Here is a 21,609-nt window from a genome sequence, read left to right as displayed (position 1 = left end):
GGGAGACACAAGGCAGCAGGGCACACCCGGGGACACCAGGGAGCGAGCGCTAGGGTCAGCAGGTGACAGCGGCAGACAAGGCACTTCAGCGCGTAACAGGCGCTAGAACTCCGGGACTTGCACATCTCGCCCCACCAGCAACAGGGCACAGGATAAGACACGAGGGACTAAAGCCACACGATTTGCACCAGGGGACACCAGACAACAGGGTGCTGCCAGCAGCAGAGCACACGGGGCAGCAGGCACCACAGAACACCGTGTCCCCCACCCGGCAATGGCATCGGTCCGAGGGATATTGGGGAATAGCAAGCACCAAGTCACACTAGGGAACACTGGAGCACGAGGGCACCCGGGGCAGCAGCGTGCTGGGAGTCCTAACAGCACACTGGGGACATGGTGCCCCGACGCACCAGGCAGAGGGTCCAAGGGATAGCAGGCAGCAGAGGCGAGTGGAGTTCAGAGAGTTTAATGAGCGCAGGACAAACCCCGATTCCCCCATCCCCCCACCCCCCAGTGCCTGGCCCACACTCCCAGGCCAGGCCCCCCATGACACCCTAGTCGACTTCTTCCATGCTGCTGTAGGAGGGGGCTGGGCACTCGGCGGGGCTGGCAAAACGCTCGGGGAGGCCTTCCGCAGCCAGCGGCGGGGCTCCTTCGGGGGCCAGGCCGGATCCGAACGGCACCGGGGGCAGACCCTGCAAGCAGAAGGTGGGCATGAGAGGGAGACTTGCACCCTGCCCACCCATCTCCCTCCCTTGCTCCTGAGGGGCTGGAGAGGTGCCCGGGGGGACAGCCCCACATACAGAATGTGCAGCCCCTGGGCTTAGAGAGCAGCAGCTGGTGGCAAGCCCCACGCAGGGCAGAGGGAAGCAGCGTGCCCAGGGCCGCTGGAGGCAGCCCCTCCGGCCCTGCAGCAGAGCCAGGCCGCAGCACACTCCTGCCCCAGGGCTGCTCAGCCACTGGCGGTCGGAGCGGAGCCCTGCACCCAGCACGGGCAGCAGGGACAGGCCACGGGCACGCTGCCAGTGCCTGCCGGAGGTCTGAGGAACACAGCAGGGCCAGAGGGGATTTCCAGGGCTGAGAGCACCTTGTCAGGCCTAGCTGCCGGCCACCCACCGCCAATGAGGGCAGGTAGGTGCAGGCAGCAGCTTGTGGGCCCCAACCCTGGGGTGCCAGCACCAGTCGGAGCAGAGGTCAGCCCACCGGCGCCGGGCACTGACTCAGACCCACGAGGCCAGCACTGTGGGTGAGCGGGGGAAGCTGCTGAGACCCAGGGCTGTAGACAATGAGGCAACTGTTCCAGGACAGGCACCTCATGACCACGGCACAGCCCTGACGGGCTCCCCGGCTGGGACGTGCTTGGGAGGGGAGTAAACCTCAGCACGTGGAAGAGGGACAGAGGTAGGGGGAGTCCAGCTCAGCCTCCAGCCTAAAATGCAAACAAACCCCTTCACTGCAAAAACATCCTTCCCGGGCCAGCTGAGGGCACTGCCAGCAGAACAGCAGTGGAGATGGAAAAGAAAGTCACAGGGCTCTGAAGTCACCTCTCACACCCAAATATGCCAGAGCTGTGTGAGCCACGCTCAGCCAAGGGCAACACGTCTCAATGTCAGACACGGTTGGAGTAGCAGCCTGTGCTCCAGCCTCAGGGGACTGCCTGCTCCTGGCCCTGCTGGTCTCCCTACGCCCTGCACGTGTCCCGTGAGGCTCTCACTCTGCAGCTGGGACTAGAGCCCAGCCTGTGCCCCATGGCATGAGCAGGCAGAGCTCTCCCCTGAGCCTGCTGCCACACAGGGTGCACCAGACACCCAGCAAAGCCCAAGAGATGGTCCTGGTGCCAGCTGGGTCACAGAGCGGCCTCAGGTGACCCCAGTGTGGAGTCCTCGCCTCTGTGTGGGAGTCCCAGCACACAGGACAGGAATGCTGCAATTCTTTGGAAAACCTGGCTTTATTAATGTACCATGGTCATATCTATGTTCCCTCCATGCCTCTCCCACAGCAGGGGCAGCTGGTACCCTCGCAAATGAGGTGTTGCATCACACTGCCATGAAGAGACAACTCCCCCAGATGCTGTCAGCACACAGCCCCACGGACTGGTGGGAGGCAGTGACCCACAGAGATGAGTGCTCACCATGGGCACCTCAGTCTGGATTGCCAGGCTCCCCAACAGCTGTCTGGGGCTCAGCAAGGAAGCACACAAGTCCTTGGTGACAAGCCCCAGCACAGGAGCGCAGCAGACACACTCCCAGCGCACAGGCAGCTAGCTGGCACCAAAAGGCTCAGCAGAAGGCTAGCAGGGCAGACTGGGCTGGCCAAGGACCGTGGGTAGCCCCAGCCCCAGGGGAGCTCAAGGCTCGTGCAGCAGCACAGCTGAGACAGGTGGCCAAGCCAGGGCCCGTGTCAGGGCATCCTGCCCTTGCTGCAGCCTCCCGGCAGGTCTCCACTTCTTTCTTGGGAGCCAAGCAGAGATGGTTGATGTGCCCACAGGGCTCTCAGGCCCCAGCAACTCTGCAGCAGCAACGTCTCTTCTTGAGCAGCAGGTAGCCTTGAGGCCTGCCCCACTCCCAGTGGGCAGCAAGGAAGGGCAAAGGAGTTTCTGGTTCTGGGCTGTGCTTTGGCAAGGTAGTAGGCTGGCCACACAGGCCTGCCAGCTGGCACAGGAGATGCCAGGGCAGACAGACAGGAGCCGACAGCCCCATGTTTCCCTTGGCGAGTCTTTCCCAGCGATTTCTGTCCTGCTGCCTCATGTCTTCGTCTCACAGCGTCCTAGGACGGCGCGTGCCCTGGCGGCCCTGCTCCCGCAGCTGGCCACGCGCCTGGGCCTATCTCCAGCGGGGCTGGTAAATGAGCGGGTAGAAGACGTTCAGGAAGAGAGCCACAATTGCAGCTGTGGTGGCCAGGACAAAGTATCTGATGCAGCCTTCATCTGGGTGGTGGGGGGTGCCCGGAGTTCGCTTCTGGCCACAGGGCCTCCAAGAGTTTCTTGCAGGCCTTTGGGGTGCCTCAAGCTGCAGCTCTTGTTCTTCAGCCTCCAGTTCCTGCCAGATCAGAGAAGCCTGCGATGTGGAAACCTGCGTCAGCACTTGGAGAACACAACGGGCAACACCCCTTGCCATCCCCCGGGGCAGGCAGCTGCCTGCAAGCCCAGCCCCGTGCCCAGCCAGCCAGCCCGCCTCCCCATGCAGCACCGTTGTGGTCACGCCCGCCCCCGCAGCTCTTCAGGGTCTCTGGTGTGTGGAGCTCCGGTGGGTGGCTTTGTGGGAAGGAGCGTGGGCAGCTGCGGGGCAGGGTCTTCACGGGACTGCAGGGAGTGAAGCCAGCAGCTGGATCCCGATGGAGCAGATGCACTTGCATTGGTGGATCCAGGAGGCAAGGGAGCAGGCAGCAGCCAGTCACAGCCCAGCTTCTGTGATCCCGACAGGATCTTTCAAATGACAGCCAATCCAGAGCCAGCTGGAGCAGCAGGAGCAGGAGGCACAGTGCCAGTACAGCCAGTCACAGCTCTGCTTTGGTGGGTAGGAATGCTCTGACAACCAATTGTAGCCCAGGTTCCAGAAGGATTTTCCACAGGCAGCCAGCCACGGCTTGGCCCTTCATGTCGGTGATCGCGCAGAGAAGCCAGTCAGGGAGCAGGTCTCTGGAGGGCACCGAGTGCCACGGAGGGTGCAGGTGGTCCAGGGTGCTTGGGGACCTGCTGAGCCCCACTGGGATCCAATGCATCCCATTACCGCAGGGGAACCAGTGCTGCCAGGGGCCCAGTGAACCCCAGTACCACAGAGCAACCTGATGAACCCTGGTGCCATGGGGCACACAGTGAGCCACAGTGCCAGTTTGGTCCCTGAAGGCTCTCACCACCAGTGTGTGAGAAGCAATGCAGCTTTCTTATTGTTCAGGCTGCCCCAAAACAAGCACACAGGGCAGGAACAGCCCAGGCAGGCAGACACCAGCATGTCAGACAGCCTCACTGGCCTCAGAGACAGACAGCTTGTCCTTAGGCAAGAGGGCAGAGCTGGAATGCCTAACCAGCACTGGGCCAATGGGAGGATGAGCCAGAGGGGCAGGGAGGCCAGGCCAGAAAGGCCCCTCTGGGCACACATGTGCAGTCATGCTGGAGATGAACTGAGCATCATCCTCAGATTCTGTGGGCCCACAGAGGTGCTGAGCATGGAGGGAACGTCTGCAGCACAATGGTGCATGGGATCTGACCAGGTGGGCACCAGTCTCAGCTTTCCTGACTTCCACAAGAAGATCAGTGCAGCCATTCCCTACCACTGCATTCTGAAAGCACACTGCCATCCAGCCCACCCCCAGTCCCTCCCTCCCAGGCCACCCAGCAACAGAGCTCGCTCTGGCAGGTTTCTCTACAGCACCCTGTGAAGGCTGCCAGGCCTCTGGCTCAGCACTGGCATTTACCTTTTTTGCACTTGGCTTGGCCCTGAGTTGAGCCCCAGCAGAGTGTTCCCCACCCTGCCTTTAAAGTGGCTCTGGAGGGCAAGTTCTTACTGCTCCCTAGCACAACCAGATCCTACTGCACTGCTCACAACCCCTCCTCCAACGCAGACCCCAGTGAGGCTGTGCCCCTTTTTCCTCTTCCAGTGCCCTCCCACCTCCACACTGATGATGAAAACCAGCTCTCCTGTGATCCCTCAGGACAGGGACTGTCCCAAGCCCACAGCGAGAACACGGCAAGACAGGCTCCAACACCCAGCTGGCGCAAGCTCTTTGCTATCAAAGGGGTAAAGGCACTGCACCACAGCTGCACCAGGCTCTGTGGGTGCAGGTAAAGACGGGCAGGGCCCCTGCATGTGGGCCCCTGAGCAAATTTCAAGGCTCTGTGGCTCCATCAGTGGCGAAAGGGACGCAAGTGCTCACCTGGCTGGCAGCAGCTTCGGCAGAGGGGGTGCGCTCGGCGCGGTGGTCTGAGGGATGCCCTGGCAGGGGTCTCTCCACAGGAGAGTTCCTCCGGCGGTAGAAGAGGACATAGGCGTATCTGGTCACCACCTGGCTCTCATCTACAGTGGTGACTGTGCTGTCGTCAAAGAGCCGCCAGCCTGAGGAGGAGGAAGGGTTAAGCAAGCAGAGAAGTCACAGCTGCAGGAGCAGAGGGGTGGCAAGGGTGACAGAGGCTCACCCACGTCGCTGCGCTGGCTGTTCTTGTCGTTGGGCAGGCGGGCGTATGCTGTGTAGTGCCCTCCAATCATGCCTCCATAGTGGTTGATCACAGCATACAGGTCATACATAGGCAGCTGCTGCTCTCCCTTCCGACCAATGCAGAACTTGCTCAGATCCAGGCTCCTATGGAGAGACACAGCGACCATCAAGGGTGATCAGGCTGCACTGCAGGTCAGCAGAGGCAGTGCCAACCCAGACACATCATCCCCTGGGCTCTCACCGGACGGGAAAGTCCACCATGTCATTGATCTTGTCCCTCCAAATAAAACTGCGGAAGGAGAAGCGCTTGAGCTGGATGATGAGGACATTGGGCAGCCGCCACAGCATCAGCTGCTTGGAAGCCTCACGGTGCTGCTTGCACTTGGGGCAGTACCTGGGGGAAGAGTGTGCTTGTTACTGGCATGGGGAGAGCCTCAGTCCTTGCAGCCCAGCTCAGCCCCAGGGTCCCCACATGCAGGGCTGGCAAAGGGTATGTGGGAGGGCTCAGCCTCTTCTGTCAAGGGCAGGCCAGTACAGTCCTGCAGAGCACTAGCTTTGCTCCCCAGTGGCTCAGCCCTTCCAAGTGCACAGGGAAGGGCAGCTCATTGTTCCTGGCTGCCAGTAGAAACAGCGTGCAGGCCCAGGCAGCTCCTGGGAAACCCCTGCTGCTGTCTGGGCCCGTTGGCTGGAACCCACCCTGCTGCCTTCCTCACCACGCTTCCTCTGGGGCTAGGACTTCAGGCTTCGTGAAGAGATTGAGGCACTGCTCCAGGGTGAAGTGGCCAGCCCGGGCCGCTTCGCTGGCCGAGCCTGGATCCTCCACACACTCCAACTCCTTAGATTCTACCAACACAAATTCCTTGAGGCGCTCATTGTTCTTCCACACCAGGGCAAGGGAGCAGTCATCTGTCAGATCCAGGGGGATGTCACCTGTGAAGGGGCACAGACCTCACACACCTACTGCGCCAGGCTGGACGAGGCCACCTTGCTGAAGCAATCTTGTCCATCCCAGTTAGATACAGTGATCAAAAAGAGCAGGCAGAAAGAGACAGGTAACCCCTGGCCACGTTGATCATGCAGAGCCCCTCAGCCTACAGGGTGCAACACTGGCACAGCCCTTTCATCAGCAGTACCCCCACAACCAGCACATGGTGTGGGCATCCCATTCAAACGAAGAGGTGACCCAGAGATCACAGACCCTCTGAGAATACATGAGGTTGGAAGGAATTGACCTATTTGCTGAGGAGAACAGGAATGTCATACCCAAGAAGAGTGTCTAAACAGAGGCTCTGTGAAGCAGAGCCCTTTCCTGCCCTGTCAGATGCAGCTTTCAGATGTCCCAGTGTGGACACCTGGGCTTATCTTGTGCCAAGCAGACTCTAGCACCCTGGCCAGGTAGATCCACTACCCCGGCAGAGGCTGTAAGCAATGAAGGTGGTGCTTTACAGGGTTCTGGCTCACCTTTATCTTCCAGCTTGTGCTCTCGGTTGGCAGAATCGATCTTAGTGATGTAGAACTGTGTGGCGCGGGCACTCAGCGAGTCTGGAGTGTGCTGGTACCCAGGGATGGCAGCTGTGAATAGGCACAGACAGATTTGTGGTGGCACTGCCTGTCTGCCCTGCGTAGGGGCCAAGAATTTGCAGCGCCCCCACCCCCACCTCACATGCTACGGCCTTGAAGGGACACAACCACGTGCCCGTGTCCTTGACTATTTTTAGCAGGCGCCTGCCCCTGGCAAGCTGTGCTCCTCTGCCTGCCTTGCCCCTTCACTGCACATTGCTGCCATCCTGAGACGAGTGTCTGGAAACGTGACAGCCAGGCAGCCGAGCGCGAGAGGCTGCTCCCATGCAGCTGAGTCAGAGCGAGCGAAGTGCTTTGCTCACAGCCCCCAGGGGCTCAGCCTGCACCAGCTCTGCCTTGCTCCCACAGGACTTCTGCCAGCCCCCACCTTCCCACCTCTCCCACAACAACACAACACTCCCACCTCTCTCCTCATCAGGTCTCTGCTCTACACCCTGGGCTTTGCCAGGGCAGGGCAGAGCGTGGGTAGGTAGGCAGGCAGGCATTTCAGGTGAGGCAAGAGTGCCAAAACAAAGCTCCCATGGCCTCATCTGTGTTCCCAAGAATCTCCAGACCAAACTCACAAGAGGAGAAGAGATGCTGTGCTGGGAGGTCACCTCAAGGAGGGAGAATTGCCCGAGCTCCTGGCACAGACACAGCCAGCACTTCAGCACCTCTTACCTTCTGGCTTGAGGGCTCTCTCATAGGATGGCTCCTTCTCACAACAGCTGTCACCCTGCGACTCCATGTGCTCAGAGAACCCTGAATCCAAGCTCAGGAGGGAACTCCTGGCTGTCAGGACCTTGCTCCGGACAGTGGCAGTATCCCCCATCTCTGGCTGCAGCTCAGGCACAGCTGGCGAGAGCGGGGGCTCCTGAGGGAGGCTTGAAACCCTGTCCCCATCTCCCAGCTCAGGAGCAGAGGTGGCTGCTGCACAGCTGCTCTTGGCCAGGGGCTCCAGCTTGTCCGAGTGCAGAGGCTGCAGCCCCTGCTCTGGTGATATCCGGCCCAACTGGAATGGAGGCTGGAACACGCTGACCGAGTACCTGGGCATGGAGGTGGAAGTTAGAGCTGGCCAGACATGGGGCTGAGCTCAGCTGTGGAGCAGAAGCACCCTCCTTCCCTGGACTCTCACCTTGCGTAGCCCTCCAGCAGCTGGGCCAGGCGGGCATAGGTGAGGCGGGACTCGGGCACACTGATGAGGAAGGGGAAACCGATGTTCTCAGGACGGCACGAAGCCTTGTGGTCTGGCCAGTGTGTTTTCTGACATGCCCTGTAACACACATAGACCCTGCTGAACTCAGCACCCTTGAACAGCCAGGGAAGGAGCACTGCAGGGCCAGACGGTTGGGGACAAGGGGAACACCAGGAGTTCAACTGGCTCCATCCCAAAGGGCAGATCCATCCCACCTTCTCCCACCAGGCAGAGCTCTCCCATCCAGCCCTTCACAGCAGGAGACCCTCCATCCCTGCCAGGCACCAAGCCAACTCACACGTTGCAGTAACCAACTCGATAGCACCTCGTGCAGCGCTTGAGCTTCTCATCCTCTGGCAGCTGCTTCTTCTGGCAGGCTGCACACTTGGCAACAGGGCCACTGGGCACCTGTGGACGCTGCAGGAGAAAGGACCCATTGGACAGGGAAGGGCACCTGGGCAGGACAAGGCAGCCTTGGTGGGCATCCATGCTCACTGTAGCTAATTGCCCTTGTGTGCAGTTCTGCCCCTCCTGCTCAGTCCCACTTATGGCTCAGCCTTCCTGCATCCCTCCCAGTAGTCCCAATATGCCTTCTTACCTGCTGGACCTGAAGCTCCACCACACGTTCCTTGGCCAGCTCTGGGGACAGCACCTCAAAGCAAAGCAGCAGGTCCGTTGGCGAGACTGTGTCTAGGGAGTGAGATGGCAGGAACATGCGGTGGAAGTGATTCTTGATCACCTGCCAGGAAAGCAGTGGAGCATGGCCGTGTGAGGGCTGCCCTATGTGTCCTCTCCTCAGAGAGCCACAGACCTCAGCCTCACAGTGAGCTGTGGGAAGAGCAGCAGCTCAAGGATGCTGTGCTCAGCTCACCACCTCACAAGGCAAAGATGGACATCCCCCAGGCCCTACTGTGGTGGCCTAACCCTCCAGAGCTGGTATGTGCCCAGCACTCTCACCTCTGCCAGGCGCAGGTTCTCTGGTTTCACACGCACGCTGTGGGCAACTGAGTCAAGTACCTCCATGGCACTGGAGTTCTCCTTGCTGATACTCACGAGGAACTGCCACCAAGAAAGTGCCACATTAGTCACACCACACTAAGGCATACGAGCCCTTATTTAACACACGGCTTAGCCGGTTGGCACATGACCAGCTGCCTGGGGCACCCCCAGGAGCCTTCTTAGGCTCCCTCCCCAAGGTAGAAGTATCCTTTACCTTGATGGGTTTCTTGTGTGGCTCCTTTGCAAAGTAATAGACGGTCAGCACCTTTTGCTTCTGTGGGAGGGGCACGGGAAGGTACAGGAAGGGGTCAAAGGTAATAGATACCTGCAGATACAAAAACACACTCAGCTGTGGGAAGTGCTTGTGGCTGAGCAGCAGATCCAGCCTTGCCCTGTGACCTGTGCTCTCTGAGGGTCAGGAGCATACTTCTTCTGCACAACCAGGACAGGGACAGAACCTTCAGGGCTGCCCTACCTTGGAGCACATCGGGCACACGAGCTTGGATTTGTACTGGCCCTGGAAGAGGTCTACTATGAACGAGTCATTCCTCATCTTGTGTCGTTGCCAAGCCTCCTCAGCTACCACCTGCAGGAACAAAGGGCTTAGCACCTCATTATACCACCCAAGCTGTTCTCCCAGTGACTTTGGGGAAGGAAGACTCTCACCTCATCAGGCCTCCCATCTGAGTCAACAGTCTCTGTGTAGGGCTTGTTCTGGATGCGGTTGAGGTCCTCATGCAGGCCATCAAGCAGAAAGGCCATAAATTCCTGAGCATCATGCTGGGCATAGCCAGTGAACTGGCTGGCCTTGCTGGCCACAATTGCCTGTGGGGAGCACAGTAGTCAGGGCTGGTCAGCACACCTCTGGCAGCACTGCCTGCCCCATGCACAAGCCCTGGCTGCATCCACCCACACAGAGCTCTCTGTGGCACTTGCAGGAGAGCCAGGTGCCCACAAAGGAATACTGGGGACCCACAGCAGGGCCTGCTGAGCACCAATGCCAAGGGCCCTACCTTCAGTTTAGAGGGCTGGAAGGCATGGTGTGTGCCCTTCCACAGTGCTCTGAGCAGCATGGCAAAGCCGATGGCCAGGCGTCCACCCGTCCCCAGTGGGTTGTTATAATTGATTTCTGACTCAAAGGACCGATCTGTAAGAAATGCAGGAGCTCAAGGTGGCTGCTGGCTTCTTCATCTGAGTGGCCAAGCTCCGCTGGGCTCCCAGTGTGGGCTCACCATGGAAGTAGTCACGCAGCTCCCGGGTGTTGGACAGGGACTGGATGACACTGTTCATGAAGCAGGTGTTGCCCAGGTTCACCAGCCCCGTGAAGCCAGGCAGGCAGACTTTCTTCTTCTCGTCCTCATCCTCATCATCCTCCACGCTCTCGGCACTCACGGGGCTGTGTGTCATTGGTGGCACCATACATGTTGGTTTGGGCTGCCAAAGCAGAGGCAAGTGTGAGAGTGTGGGAGTCTCTCTGGGAACACCAGAGGAACTTGAAAGCCCAGGAAAACCCCCAGAGAGGGCTGAAGCCATCACACCATCTCCCACTTGGACTGGGACAGACAGGCCAACGGCTGCCCCCAGTCCTGCTCCAACGACTGAGGGGCACCACACTTCCTCCTCCAGGAGTACTTCAGTCTCCAGAGTGGCACTGAGGAGGTGTCTCTCTTTCCCCTATCCAGGTCAAAGCCAGCATGACCACACTCACCGAAGGAATGTGTGGCTCCTGCTTCACTGCCAAGTGCTCTGTGGCCGTACGGGCTGCCACGCCATCCAGAGCCCCATCTTCCACACGTGGCTTCTCTTTGTCACTGGTTCGGGCCTCTTCCTTGCTGGAGAGGGGGTGCTGGTTACTGCCCGGAGGGTTCTTATCCAGAGGGGTAGGGCCTGTAGGCATGGCAACCTTTGCACCACCCACTGCACCTTAAAAAGGGGGAAGGGTGGGCCTGTGGTTAGCAGCACCACACATTGCCCACCATGGGGCTGAACTGCTCAGTCCACACTTACACAGGCTCTCTCCTACCCATGAGCAAGGGAAACAGCAGTGCCCTTCTCCTATCCCTTGGCTCACACCCTGGCTCACATCCCTCCTACCTGCACCCACTCAGCCCCTCTCCATCCCCACCATTCCATGCCAGAGGACCCAGCACCAGCTGGCAGCTGGTAGTGGTGAGGAGGGTCCATGCCCCACTGCAGTGCAGCAGGCAGGCAGGACGGACATGAAGGCAGGGTGCAGACCTCGTGTGGCTGGAGCCTCCAGCCCGCCCCAGCGCTGGCTCTGGCGTTTCTTCAGGCAGACATCAATGCGAGACACTGTGAAGTTGTACGTGCACTGGTCCGGCTCAATCAGGTTCCTGCAAGGCACGCAGCAAGTCAGAGGTGCCCCAGACCCCACAGCAGCCTCAGACATGCCAAAGCCTTTGCATAGCACACCCATGACCTCCAGGCAGTAGGGACCCTGCTAGCACTAATCCTGAGGTAGCCCTGGCAAAGCAGGGTGGAAACCCTTGAGCCTGGCCACACTGAGCACACAGAGCACCTCTTTTCTGACAGATCCATTCTGCTTGGCTCTCTCCTGCTGCACATCCTACCCAAAGAGCACACAGGCTGGTCTGGCTCTGTCCCAAGAGGTCTAGAACAGCCTGGGGCAAACTGCACGCAAGGCGAGACTGGGATTTCCTCCTCTGCAAGCAGCACTCAGCCAAGGCAGACCAGGCTCAGGGCACCAGTGTAGCATGGTATAAGTGAAACCTCCAGATGCAGAAACGAGTGTTCCCTGTACAGAGCCACCAGATGGGACTGGTTCCTGCTCCAGCTCTGCACTCTCACCTCCCTTGCCCTGGTGTGGGTTAGAAGGACAGGAGTCATACCTGAGTTTCACCTGCCACCGGAACACCGTGTGGGGCCCACAGCCAGGATGGAGACGAAGGAAGTTCGAATCACTGCAGAGAAATTGAGAGTGAGCAGAGGTGAACAAACAAGTAGCCCAGCCACAATCAGGAGCTATGCAGCAGCCTGCCATCATCCTGAGGCAAACTTGTACCTCGTCTGGAACACTAGTGTGAAGTCTTGTTCCCGGAACAACACCTTGGATGTCTCCTTGTGGATCTCCTTCACATAGACATGCACCACCACCAGATCATTGCCCTTCTCGTATGAGTCATTCTTGACAAAGGTCAGGCTTACAAAAGGCTCTGGCTCTGAGTAAGGAAAACCACAGAGAGAGAGATTTTCTTCCTTGCATGTTGGAGATGCAAGCTGACCCAGGAAAGGTCCTGAGCAGATGGGCCTTCCTGACCAGGCTCACCCCATGGCCTCTGGCCACTCACCGTCAGCTGCTGCTTCCAGAGCCACGTCGTCCTTGGACCAGTCCCTCTTCTCACCATCTCTGCCCATGGGAGGGGTGGCCACTGGGATGGCCTTAGAGCTCTCTCCCAGGACAGGCAGGCAGTCCCGGCTCCGCAAGGCCTCAGTAGGGCTGCCTGGCTGCAGGACTCTCTTCTCAACACAGGTGGCAACACGATGGGGGAGCACCTCTGTGGTAGCTGCAAGAGGAGGCATCTCCACGGGAACAGTCTCTTTGGCCAAAACCACAGCCTTTCAATACAGAAAGACACAGTGAAACACAGACACTGTCATCCCTGAGCTGCCCTGGCCCAGCCACTGTGGCTCCTGCCAGCCAGTGAGGCACAGCTCCACACCACCCGCTTCTCCCTGCACATCCCATGCCAGCTCAGCCCCACTAGCACCACAGCACAGCAACTGCAGGGTCCTCACTTCACCCTCTCCTCCACCACAGGTCCTCCTGTCAGCCCTCAGCATCCCAGAGCCCACCTCATCCTTCTTGGCAGGGATGGGTCCTGCATCCCCTGCACAGGGCAGAGGAAGCAGGGGTACCCTGTCCAGCCAGGTCCCCGGGTACCTTCTCGAGTGGCAGTGCGAGGTCTGCGAGGGCCGCGGGTGCATCGGCCTGGCTGGCTCTGCCGTTGCGGCGGCTGCTGGCCCTCCCACTGTGCCCTTTGCTGGGCTCTGTGCTCCCGGTGACCCTGGCATTCGACTCCTTTTCAGTGGGAGCTACTTTGAGGTATACTGCCCTCTTGGCACTGGGGCCACTCTGTGTCCCTGGGCTGGCTGGGCTTTTCCCTCCCAGGGCCTCGCTTCTTCCTGGAGCACGCTTGGGGTTGGAGGGCTCCCGCCGGGATCTTGGTGGCTCTGTGCCTTCAGCCCTCAGCTCTTCAGGGGTCAACTCTGCAGAAGCAGCCTTCTCCTTCCCGTTCTCCCAGCACGCAGCCCCTTTGGCCAGTTCTTTGGATCCGTCTTTCCTTTTTTTCTGTAAAATGCAATGCAGCACAGTGGGAAGGTATTCAGGTAGCAGCATCTTTCAGGTTCCCTATCAACCCCTCACCCTCACTCCCCCTTCCCAGACTGCACCAGGACTCTACTCCAGAACCTTGGAATGCATGGCAGGCAGAAACAGGGATACAACTCCCTGGGACAGTGGCAGATAGCTCATGCAGCACATAGATGAAAGATGTGCCCCACATTGCTCCCTGGGCAGCTCAACAGCAGGGAGCTTGGAGGTGACCCCAGCTCCCCAGGGCTCCACAAATTCCCTTAACAGACAGATTATTCCCTCCTTACCAGAAGTGAAGACCAGTTATGGAGTGGGATCTTCTTCTGCAGCACAAGCTGTAGAAAGTTGCCCTTCTTGCACTGGATCTTGCTGCAGGAGCTCTCGATCTCTTCATAGAACTGACAACTCCACTGGCGCCCGTCTGTAAAGCAGAGGGGAACCACTACCTCAGGCAGTGCTCCAGGCAGCTGTCACCTAACCCACAGCCCCCTTTCACCTGCCCCCAGGATGAAGGAAGCACTCAGTCAGAGCCAAGAAAGCTGCAGGCAGGCTGCCACCATACCCCAGGAGCCTTCCAGGGCTCCAGCCAGCTTTCCTGAACTTGCTTTGTACATCTGGCTGGCCTTCTTCCCAGTAGGAAGGCCCTGGGCCTCCCTGCCCTCAGGGCACAGTCATTTTTCCAAAGGATACCCAGGACTGACTCAGCCATCCCAGCAAGCAGGGGACAGAGACGCACTGGCGCGGCCGTGGACATTTGTTCACTTGGCACAGAGGCCAGTCCTGCCCTCCCCAGCTCTACAATGCTCTCCTATGGGCCCCGTCTGCTGCCTGAGTGTGTGCCAGCTGAGAGCAGGGCATTGCCTCTGAGGGAAAGGTTTGATGTCTGCCTGCAGCAACCCCGTGCTTGGCCCAGAGCTGCGCCAAATCCCAGTGGATAAATGCTAGCAGCAGTTGCTCCACTGCCATACCTGGTAGTTTGACCACACAGTCCGTGTCAGTGAAATCAGCATGTACATCCTCTGTCTTCAGAGCTCCAGTGCCCAAATTCAACTTGATAATGATCTCATCGGCATTCTGCTTCCAGTCCATCAGCAGGTCTAGGAAAAGGGAGGGAAGTGTCACCCACTTGCTAGGGAATGAGCCTGAAGTGCCCACTCCTTGGCTGGGGAATGCAAGCCTGAACACACACGCAGTTAAAGAGGTCACCACAGGGAACACAGATCACGACAATTAAAAGGGACCTGCCCTCATCAGATAGGCCACAAACAAGAACACATGTTGCAGCAGGGCAGATGTATCCCGGTGGGAACCAGAGAGATCAGAAAGGCAGTGCTGTTCTTGGCATTGCCACAAGCAGCAGTGGCAGCTGGGAAGAAAGGGTGGCTCCTGCCAACGACAAAGCAATTACTGCTTTCCCAAGGAACAAGGAAGCCACAGAATTACTCTGGGGGATTTAGGTGGACTCTGACCACAATCAGAAATTGCCACTTCCCCTTTGCATATGCAAACCAAGCAGCTCAGCTGCAACCATCAAAGTAATGCACTCCTGCCAGGTGAGTGTGGCTAACACAGCTGAAAGATGGACAGGCTGGCCAATGGGCAAGTACGCCAATGGGTGAGAAAAGAATGCAGCAGTGGTACTCTGGTGCAGGCAGAATTTCCACTGTGTGCCTGCCAGGCTCCAGGTGTGGCCTTTGATGACCTGAAGTCTTCAACACAAGGAAGTGATTTTGATCACCTTGGTCTCAATCAGGTTTGTTCTACCCCTGGGGCACAAGGACACCCTACTCTGTCCCCAAAGCAGGCCTGGACTGAGACAGAAACCAGTCAATGCTGCCCACAAGGTGACACAGCTTGGGATGTTCCCAGCACAGCATCATGTCCTACTCAGAAACAAGCAGAGCAGATGTCAGCAGTGAGGCATCCCAGGCCTGTGCTCAGTGGCACTGGGACACCTGAGTTGCAAGCAGCCTGCCACATACTCAGGGCCTCTTCCTTGCAGACAGCCTTTCTCTGCCCCTGGGAAGGCTATATACTGTTAAGAAAAACACTGAGGCAAGGGAGTGCTCATGTTAGCTTCTGCTCAATGCCAGAGCACTGGACAACAAGGTGAGAGCTTCAGATCCCTTGGCAAGGGCACTCCATGGCCATGCACTGACAGCTGGCACACACCTCGACTTACCCTCCTCTGAGTCCTTCTCCTGGGTAGTCTCAGCCTGCTCGAGCTCAGGGCGAGACACTGGTGGGCAGAGAAGCAGAGCGCAGGCAGGTCTGTCATTCTGTCACCTCACAACATAGGCCAGCAAGCTGATGCTGAAAATTTCACACATGACCTCGTTCTACCCTGAATCAGTGTCCAGGCCTATCATCCTGCATGTGTTGCCCACTTCCCTCCTCTGCTTTCTCACATTCTCCTTCCCCAGAGTCCTGCCTGCAGCACTGCAGCAAGTCAGTGCCAGGACAGCTGCTTTGGGCCATAGTACCATATCCCAATCTCAACAGTCCCACAATGGGAACAACATGACAATTCTACACCATGTAGGCACTGCTCTTTTGAGGCACATCTCATTGTGAGCTTTTGGCATCCAGGCCCAGCTGTGTTGCCCAGCTTGGTAGACCAGGTCCCAGCCCCCAGCCATATAGAGGAGTGCTGTTTTGATCTGACAGAAAGAACCTGGTGTTTGGTCATGCTCAAACTAATTCTGCTGTAACCAGAGAACCACGTGGCTCAGCTGCACTTTAACATTTCCATTTCTGCACAAGCTGCCAACGTCCACATCTGAAAACCTCCTTCCAGATCAGAGTGGGGAACCAAACTGACCTGACACCTAATCCCTGCTACCCACAGAATTACCTCCAACAGCCAGAAGTGTCTCCAGGCCTGCTCTAGCCCCACAGAACAGTGAACTCTGCCAGGCAAGCAGCCCAAAGTGACAGCACATTCTCCTGGAGCGGAGAAATAGTGGCAACAGGAACTGTGGTCTTCACTCAGGAATGCTCAGAGGGCTGTTGCTGCCTCCCTTGACCAGGTACAAACCAGTAGGAAACTTCTGCTGACCACTACAGCCACTGGTGCAAAGGTGCTGGTGGGGCTGGCAGTGTGAGAAGCACAGCAGTAGCACTAAGTGGAGGATCCACAGTCTCTTAACACCTCTCACAGAGGGGACAGGGGCAGCATGGCTGCCCCCAAGACAGCCCCCACGTCAGAGGATGCAGAGCCAAGCCCTACCAGAGGCACACTCCTCCCATGTGAGAGAAAGTGGCGCTGTGCTCTGCACTGTGGGATTTCACATCGGGGACTGCGCCCGGCCGCTCTGGCACAGACCTCGCCAAGCACTCAATTACCTTGGCCTATAAAACACCCTGTGATTTTGAGGTTACAGTAATCATAACAGAGCAGGCACAGAAATCAAACAGCTTTCCAGAGCAACACAGAATCTTGCAGGCCTGCCCGCAGGCATTCACTGCACCCGAAGCATCATTTTTGTCAAAGGATACATGACAATTAAAGAAGGAATTATTCTACAGCAACTACTTCACCTGAACCACACCCTGTTCTGACTCAGAAACTAAAGCAGCAGCCCCACCCGCAGGCCTTGCACTCCTGGTCACAGTGCTGCCTCTAGCTGCAAGAGCACCCACAGGTTTCAGTTCCACTCTCACTGGATCGAGGCAGATCACACTCAGTCCAAAGCAGAGTCTAGAAACAATCACCAAAGCCTGCTGCAGACATTAGCTAACAAGGCCACAGGCCCAACCTTCCTAACATTGCTGCGGCTAAGTAGTACCCAAAGAAAGGAGGTTACAGGTCCAGGGAGGACACTGTGTCAAGAAGATCCCACATCACATGGGTTACCATAAGCTGCAGGAAGTGATTAGTCAAATCTGTTTATCCTGCAGCAGATGGCTGAGAGGCTCCCAGGCTGCGGGGCTGAGACACCCTGGGCCTGCTCACCAGTGATGCTGAGGGGCTCTCACCTTCCTTGCTTTCCTGATTGGCTCGATCCTTCTGCTTCTTCTTGTTGGTGGCATCATCCAAGCCCCGAGATGTTCTCCTCTGGCCAGGGGCATTTGTGCTGCTGGACATCTTCAGCCGTTTGGAGGACACAAACAGCCCGCCGGGGTCGGTAATGGAGTCTGGGTCAGGGGTGCGACGTTTTCTTCCTGGCCCAGCTATCTTGGCGACTCTCTGTGGTCAAACTCTCTGGCAAGGAAGTAATGGCCTAAAGAGAGGAAAGAGCAAGCATGGCAGGAGGAGCAGGTGGAAAAGGCCCAACAGCAGCAGGATCCACTCTTTGCCTCAGGGCCAGTGCCCTTACATGACCTTCACCATGGCGTTTATGGGAAGCCCCATGCAGCGCTCAATGAGGAAACCTACCTCATCACAGCTGCTACAGTGCTTACTGCCAAAAGCATGGGCTTGTCAGAGCTCCCAACATACAACCAGGGGTCTTCAGTATGTGACACGCATTAAAAACCTGGAAAGCAAGTGTCATGCTCATGGCTCCCACTATAGCAACACTGGCCAAGAGCAGCTGCTGGCGCTAACGCCCAGAGACACAGGCGAGGGCAAGGACATGAGGAGGCCTGGATCTGCAAAACTGAGCCTCCAGAGTCAAACTAGGGGAGCCTGTCACACAGCTTCAAGTGACGGCTATTTCAGTCAAACAGTGTCCTGTGTAACAGCACCAGAATAGGAGCCAGTAACACCCTAAGAAGGAAGCAGGCCTGGGACAGTCTCCCATGACAGATGAGAGCAGAGCTCCCTGGCAAAAGTAGAGTTCCTCCCCCTTCTCCCACTAGCTGGGAACTTAACCAGCATGACTGCACCTTGAATATTTATTTCCCAGCCAGTTTACAGACAGCGTCAGCGGGGCCTGGCCTGGAAACAGGACACCTCTGCTCCTCGTGCCCCAGGAACACAGTAGGCTAAGCAGGGCATGTAAGTTGTTCACCCCTGTCCCCTTTGTAGACATGCCCTCCCTATAAAGCCAGCTCCCCTACAGCACTTGCGAGCTGCTGGCCCACTGCACTCGACAGTGTCACCCTGCAGTGTTCAGGGCTTTGAGAGAGCAGAGATGAAAAAACCCACTGCAAGCAGTCCCATTGGAGGTGTCCCCGTGGAGGCGGTGTGAGCAGAGAGCTGGGAAGGTTTCCTCCCTCGCTGCCCTGGCTGCACACCCTGACCCTAGCAGTGCCTGCCAGCCTGCAGGGGTTTGCAGCAAGGAAACGGGCCCAGCTCGGATCCTGCCCACCCCCAGGTGCCAGCTGCCTGCCACAACTCCCAGTGCACTGTTTCACACACATCCCACGGCCTGGCTCCCATCTCAGGACACGGAGCCAAGCCCAACAACACCTCGGCCTAGCCCAGCTCCACTGAGCCTGCCTCTCCATCAGTGGGAGGCAAGCTGTCCCTCAGGAACACCCTGTTCTGCTTTCAGCCATGTACCAAGCACAGACCCTTGCTGTGCATGGGCACAGCCAGAGGCAGGAAGTACTCCAAGGGAGGCACTCTGACAGAGGAAGGACACTGCCAGCTCTGTCCTGCCAGTCCCATTTTGCCAGGGCATTTGTGTTCTAGAAATGTTCAGGCCAACAAGCAGCCCCAAACTGAGAGGAACCCCAGAGAGCAAAGCCTTGCCCTCAGCTCTGGCAAAGCCAGCCCCATGACCGGTGCTGCATCCAAACCACTTCTCTTCAGGCCAACTCGCCCTCACCACAAAGAGCCACTGAAGCCAAGTGAAAAGCTGAGTCCAGCCCAACTGCCTGGAACAGACAACTCCTGCCACCCATGGTGCAGAGGCCCAAGTGACCTGGAGACTGAGATGCTGAGCAGAGTCCAGTATCAGTCCCAAAGAGCTTGGAAGAGTGTGGGAGGGCAGCATCATCATCCCCGTGTTGCTGCTGCACTCACTGGGTCACTCCAGGATGCAGAAGCACTTCTGGCTCCAGAGGGAATGGGAAGGGCCCCCACAGCAGTGAAAGTGGCAGTGATTCACCAGGCTAGGCTTCTGATGCCAGCTGCATGCTGTCACTCAGCTCCAGTCTCCTGAAGAAGCTCACCTAGGCTTGGCAAACATGTTGTATTTCTTTTGCCTCCAAGGCGAAAACCCCAGGAGAAATGACTCAAGAAGCAGTGACTGCTTCATGCAGGGTCAGGAGAGGCTCTGTTGCCTTCTTCCTGCACCTCCAAAGGGGTGGCAGAGGATAACTGCTGGGCAGGGGTGAAACAAGCTCTGAGAAGGGTTCTGGAGGGCTGAGAAAGGACAGACCTCTGCCCAAAAAGGGGCGAGGAAGAGAGACAGGGTTGCATGCCTGCTTGTCACTCCTCCAGGAGAAGCCTGCTGCTCTCATGCCTCGCTGAGGGCTCAGCTCCCTCGGGTGCTTTGCTGACAGCCATTCCTCATGGCAGGCAGGAACCAAGGGGGCTGGAGCTCTGCCCATTTCAGCTGCCAGATTGATGGCAGCCTGAGGCTGCTGCACACACTTCAAGGTTTTGGAGGAGCGAAGGCAAAGCACAGGTTACTCAGGGATTAGAACAGGCGAATTTTTTGCCACCAGGAAACACACATACAGGCAGCATGTTCAGCCCCTGGGTGCACAAAGGTTTTGGCACCACTCCTGTTGGCACGGTAGGCGTCACTGCAGGGGAGACATGGTGAAAAGCCACTCTGGCTAGATGCCAGGTGAACCTCTGGGAAGCACCTGATGAGCTGGCCACTCCTACAAAACCTTACTCAATCCCCAGAGCCAGGGAAGCCTGGCCATGCTGCTGCGGGGAGCAGAAGTGCTTCCCCATCCTCTACCCTGCCTGCCTTTGTGCTGTGGTGTGTACCAGACCCACATCCAGCCCGGGCTCTCTCCTAACCCTGTCTTCTCCCAGAGCAGTTTCCCAACCCAGCTCATGCTGAGACTGCAAATATTTTGACTAGCCAGAGGAAAGGGAGCAAGAGGCCAAGGAGAAGGGCCACTCCTCCCCAGAGCAGCACCAGACCAGGATGGACAGCAGAAAGGCTCAGTGAGATGCAATCTGTGTCCCGTGCCTGGGGCAGGTTTAGCACGTGGCAGGAGGAGCTCCCCAATTCTTGTCTACTGCACACCCCACCAGTGCCCAAAGGCCTTTGCAGAGGTAGCTGCAGAGAAGGCTGGCTATTCCAACAGCATCATCTTTCCACAGACTTTTGGATCCTCCATGTCCTCAACACAGACAATAGAAACATGTCCCTCATGTACACAAATACTTTTGCCACCTTCTGTTTCTTGTTCCCCTGAGGGACCAGAAATCCCATGGCTCAAGCTTGACTTTTACTTGAGTTTCTGGGCATGCCTGACACGCGGGTGGAGCCAGGACAAGCACAGAGTCCCCTGGGGCCGCTACTCAAGCCAGCACTGTCACACAATATGTTTCCAACCCACGTGGAAACCACTGTGCCCCCGAAGCATTGTGCTAGCAGTGAGCCCTCTGCTGAGTGGGGAACCCTGCAGGCCCAGCTCCCTCATTCTGGGGACAATCACTGAATCATAGAAAGGTTTGTGCTGGAAGGAGATCTTTTAAATCATCTGGTTCCAACCCGCCAGCCGTGGGCAGGGATAGCGACGAGAGCATCCAGACAGGAGCCGGCAGCCCCTGGCCTGCTGGGCGCTGCTGCTCGGCCCCAGGCACGGGGAGCGGGCTAGGGGACTGTGAGCGGTGTCGGTGCGAACGGTGTCGGTGTGAGCGGTGTTTGTGTGAACGGCCCCGCGGGCGGAGCACGAGGTCACCGCGCCGGCTCCTGCCCGGGGCTGCTCCGCTGCGCTCGGCCCGTCCTGCCGAGCACCGCTCTGAGGCGCCGCGGCCCCGGCTCCTGCAGCCCCGCACGTTCTCTCCACTCAGGCCCGTCACAGGCAGCCGCCGCCGCCATCCGTTGCCCGCCTCGCTCTCCGCCGCCCCGGCTCCCGTGCCCACGGGCCGCATCCCGGCCTCCCGCCGCCCCCGGGCCCTGCCCGCCGCTGCGGCCCTCACCCCGCGCTGGCCCGGGCGCCGCTCGCCGCCCCCGGGCCCCGCCGCCGCCCCGGCCCGGCCGGCCCGGCCCGCCCCGCACTCACGGCCCCGCCCGCCGCTCCGGTCTGTTTGTGCCGCGCCGAAGTTCCGAGCGGGCCGACAACGGAGACAGGCCCGAGCCCGTGACGCACTTCCGGGAGCCGCCGGGCACGCCCACGTGACACGCGGGTGAGTCACGTGGCGCGGGGCCGGGGGCGGCGCGTTCCCGCGGCACCGGGAGCGCGCGGGGGAGCCCCGGTCCCGCCCGCGGGTTCGGGTCTGCCCCGGGACAGCGCCCGGCCGCTCTGCGGGGCTCCCGGCTGTGCTGTG

General features: G+C 58.5%; 1 protein-coding gene across 2 annotated transcripts; it reads right to left on the bottom strand.

Moving 5' to 3' along the window:
• Window positions 1–450: 450 nt before the first annotated feature.
• On the bottom strand, window positions 451–21,469 carry USP19 (ubiquitin specific peptidase 19). Of its 2 annotated transcripts, XM_021531241.3 has the most exons (27): window positions 21,345–21,469; window positions 17,238–17,482; window positions 15,442–15,498; window positions 14,228–14,356; window positions 13,547–13,680; window positions 12,828–13,235; window positions 12,235–12,502; window positions 11,949–12,105; window positions 11,776–11,847; window positions 11,144–11,259; window positions 10,614–10,828; window positions 10,138–10,339; window positions 9,919–10,052; window positions 9,572–9,730; window positions 9,381–9,491; window positions 9,120–9,230; window positions 8,864–8,965; window positions 8,505–8,645; window positions 8,205–8,323; window positions 7,847–7,984; window positions 7,393–7,757; window positions 6,613–6,723; window positions 5,865–6,081; window positions 5,393–5,545; window positions 5,132–5,295; window positions 4,873–5,051; window positions 451–695 (listed from the first exon to the last, which is right to left on the bottom strand). In XM_021531241.3, the coding sequence occupies exons 2-27, from the start codon at window positions 17,344–17,346 to the stop codon at window positions 555–557; spliced, it is 4,212 nt and encodes a 1,403-aa protein (XP_021386916.2). In that variant the 5' UTR covers window positions 17,347–17,482; window positions 21,345–21,469; the 3' UTR covers window positions 451–554. The 2 variants fall into 2 exon arrangements, with proteins under 2 accessions (XP_021386916.2, XP_077642265.1); XM_077786139.1 differs by lacking the exon at window positions 15,442–15,498.
• Between the last annotated feature and the right edge of the window lie 140 nt (window positions 21,470–21,609).

Source organism: Lonchura striata, chromosome 12 (assembly GCF_046129695.1).
Source record: "Lonchura striata isolate bLonStr1 chromosome 12, bLonStr1.mat, whole genome shotgun sequence".
NCBI lineage: Eukaryota > Metazoa > Chordata > Aves > Passeriformes > Estrildidae > Lonchura > Lonchura striata.
Note: the sequence above shows the minus strand (reverse complement) of the source record. Positions and strands in the feature narration are given on the sequence as shown.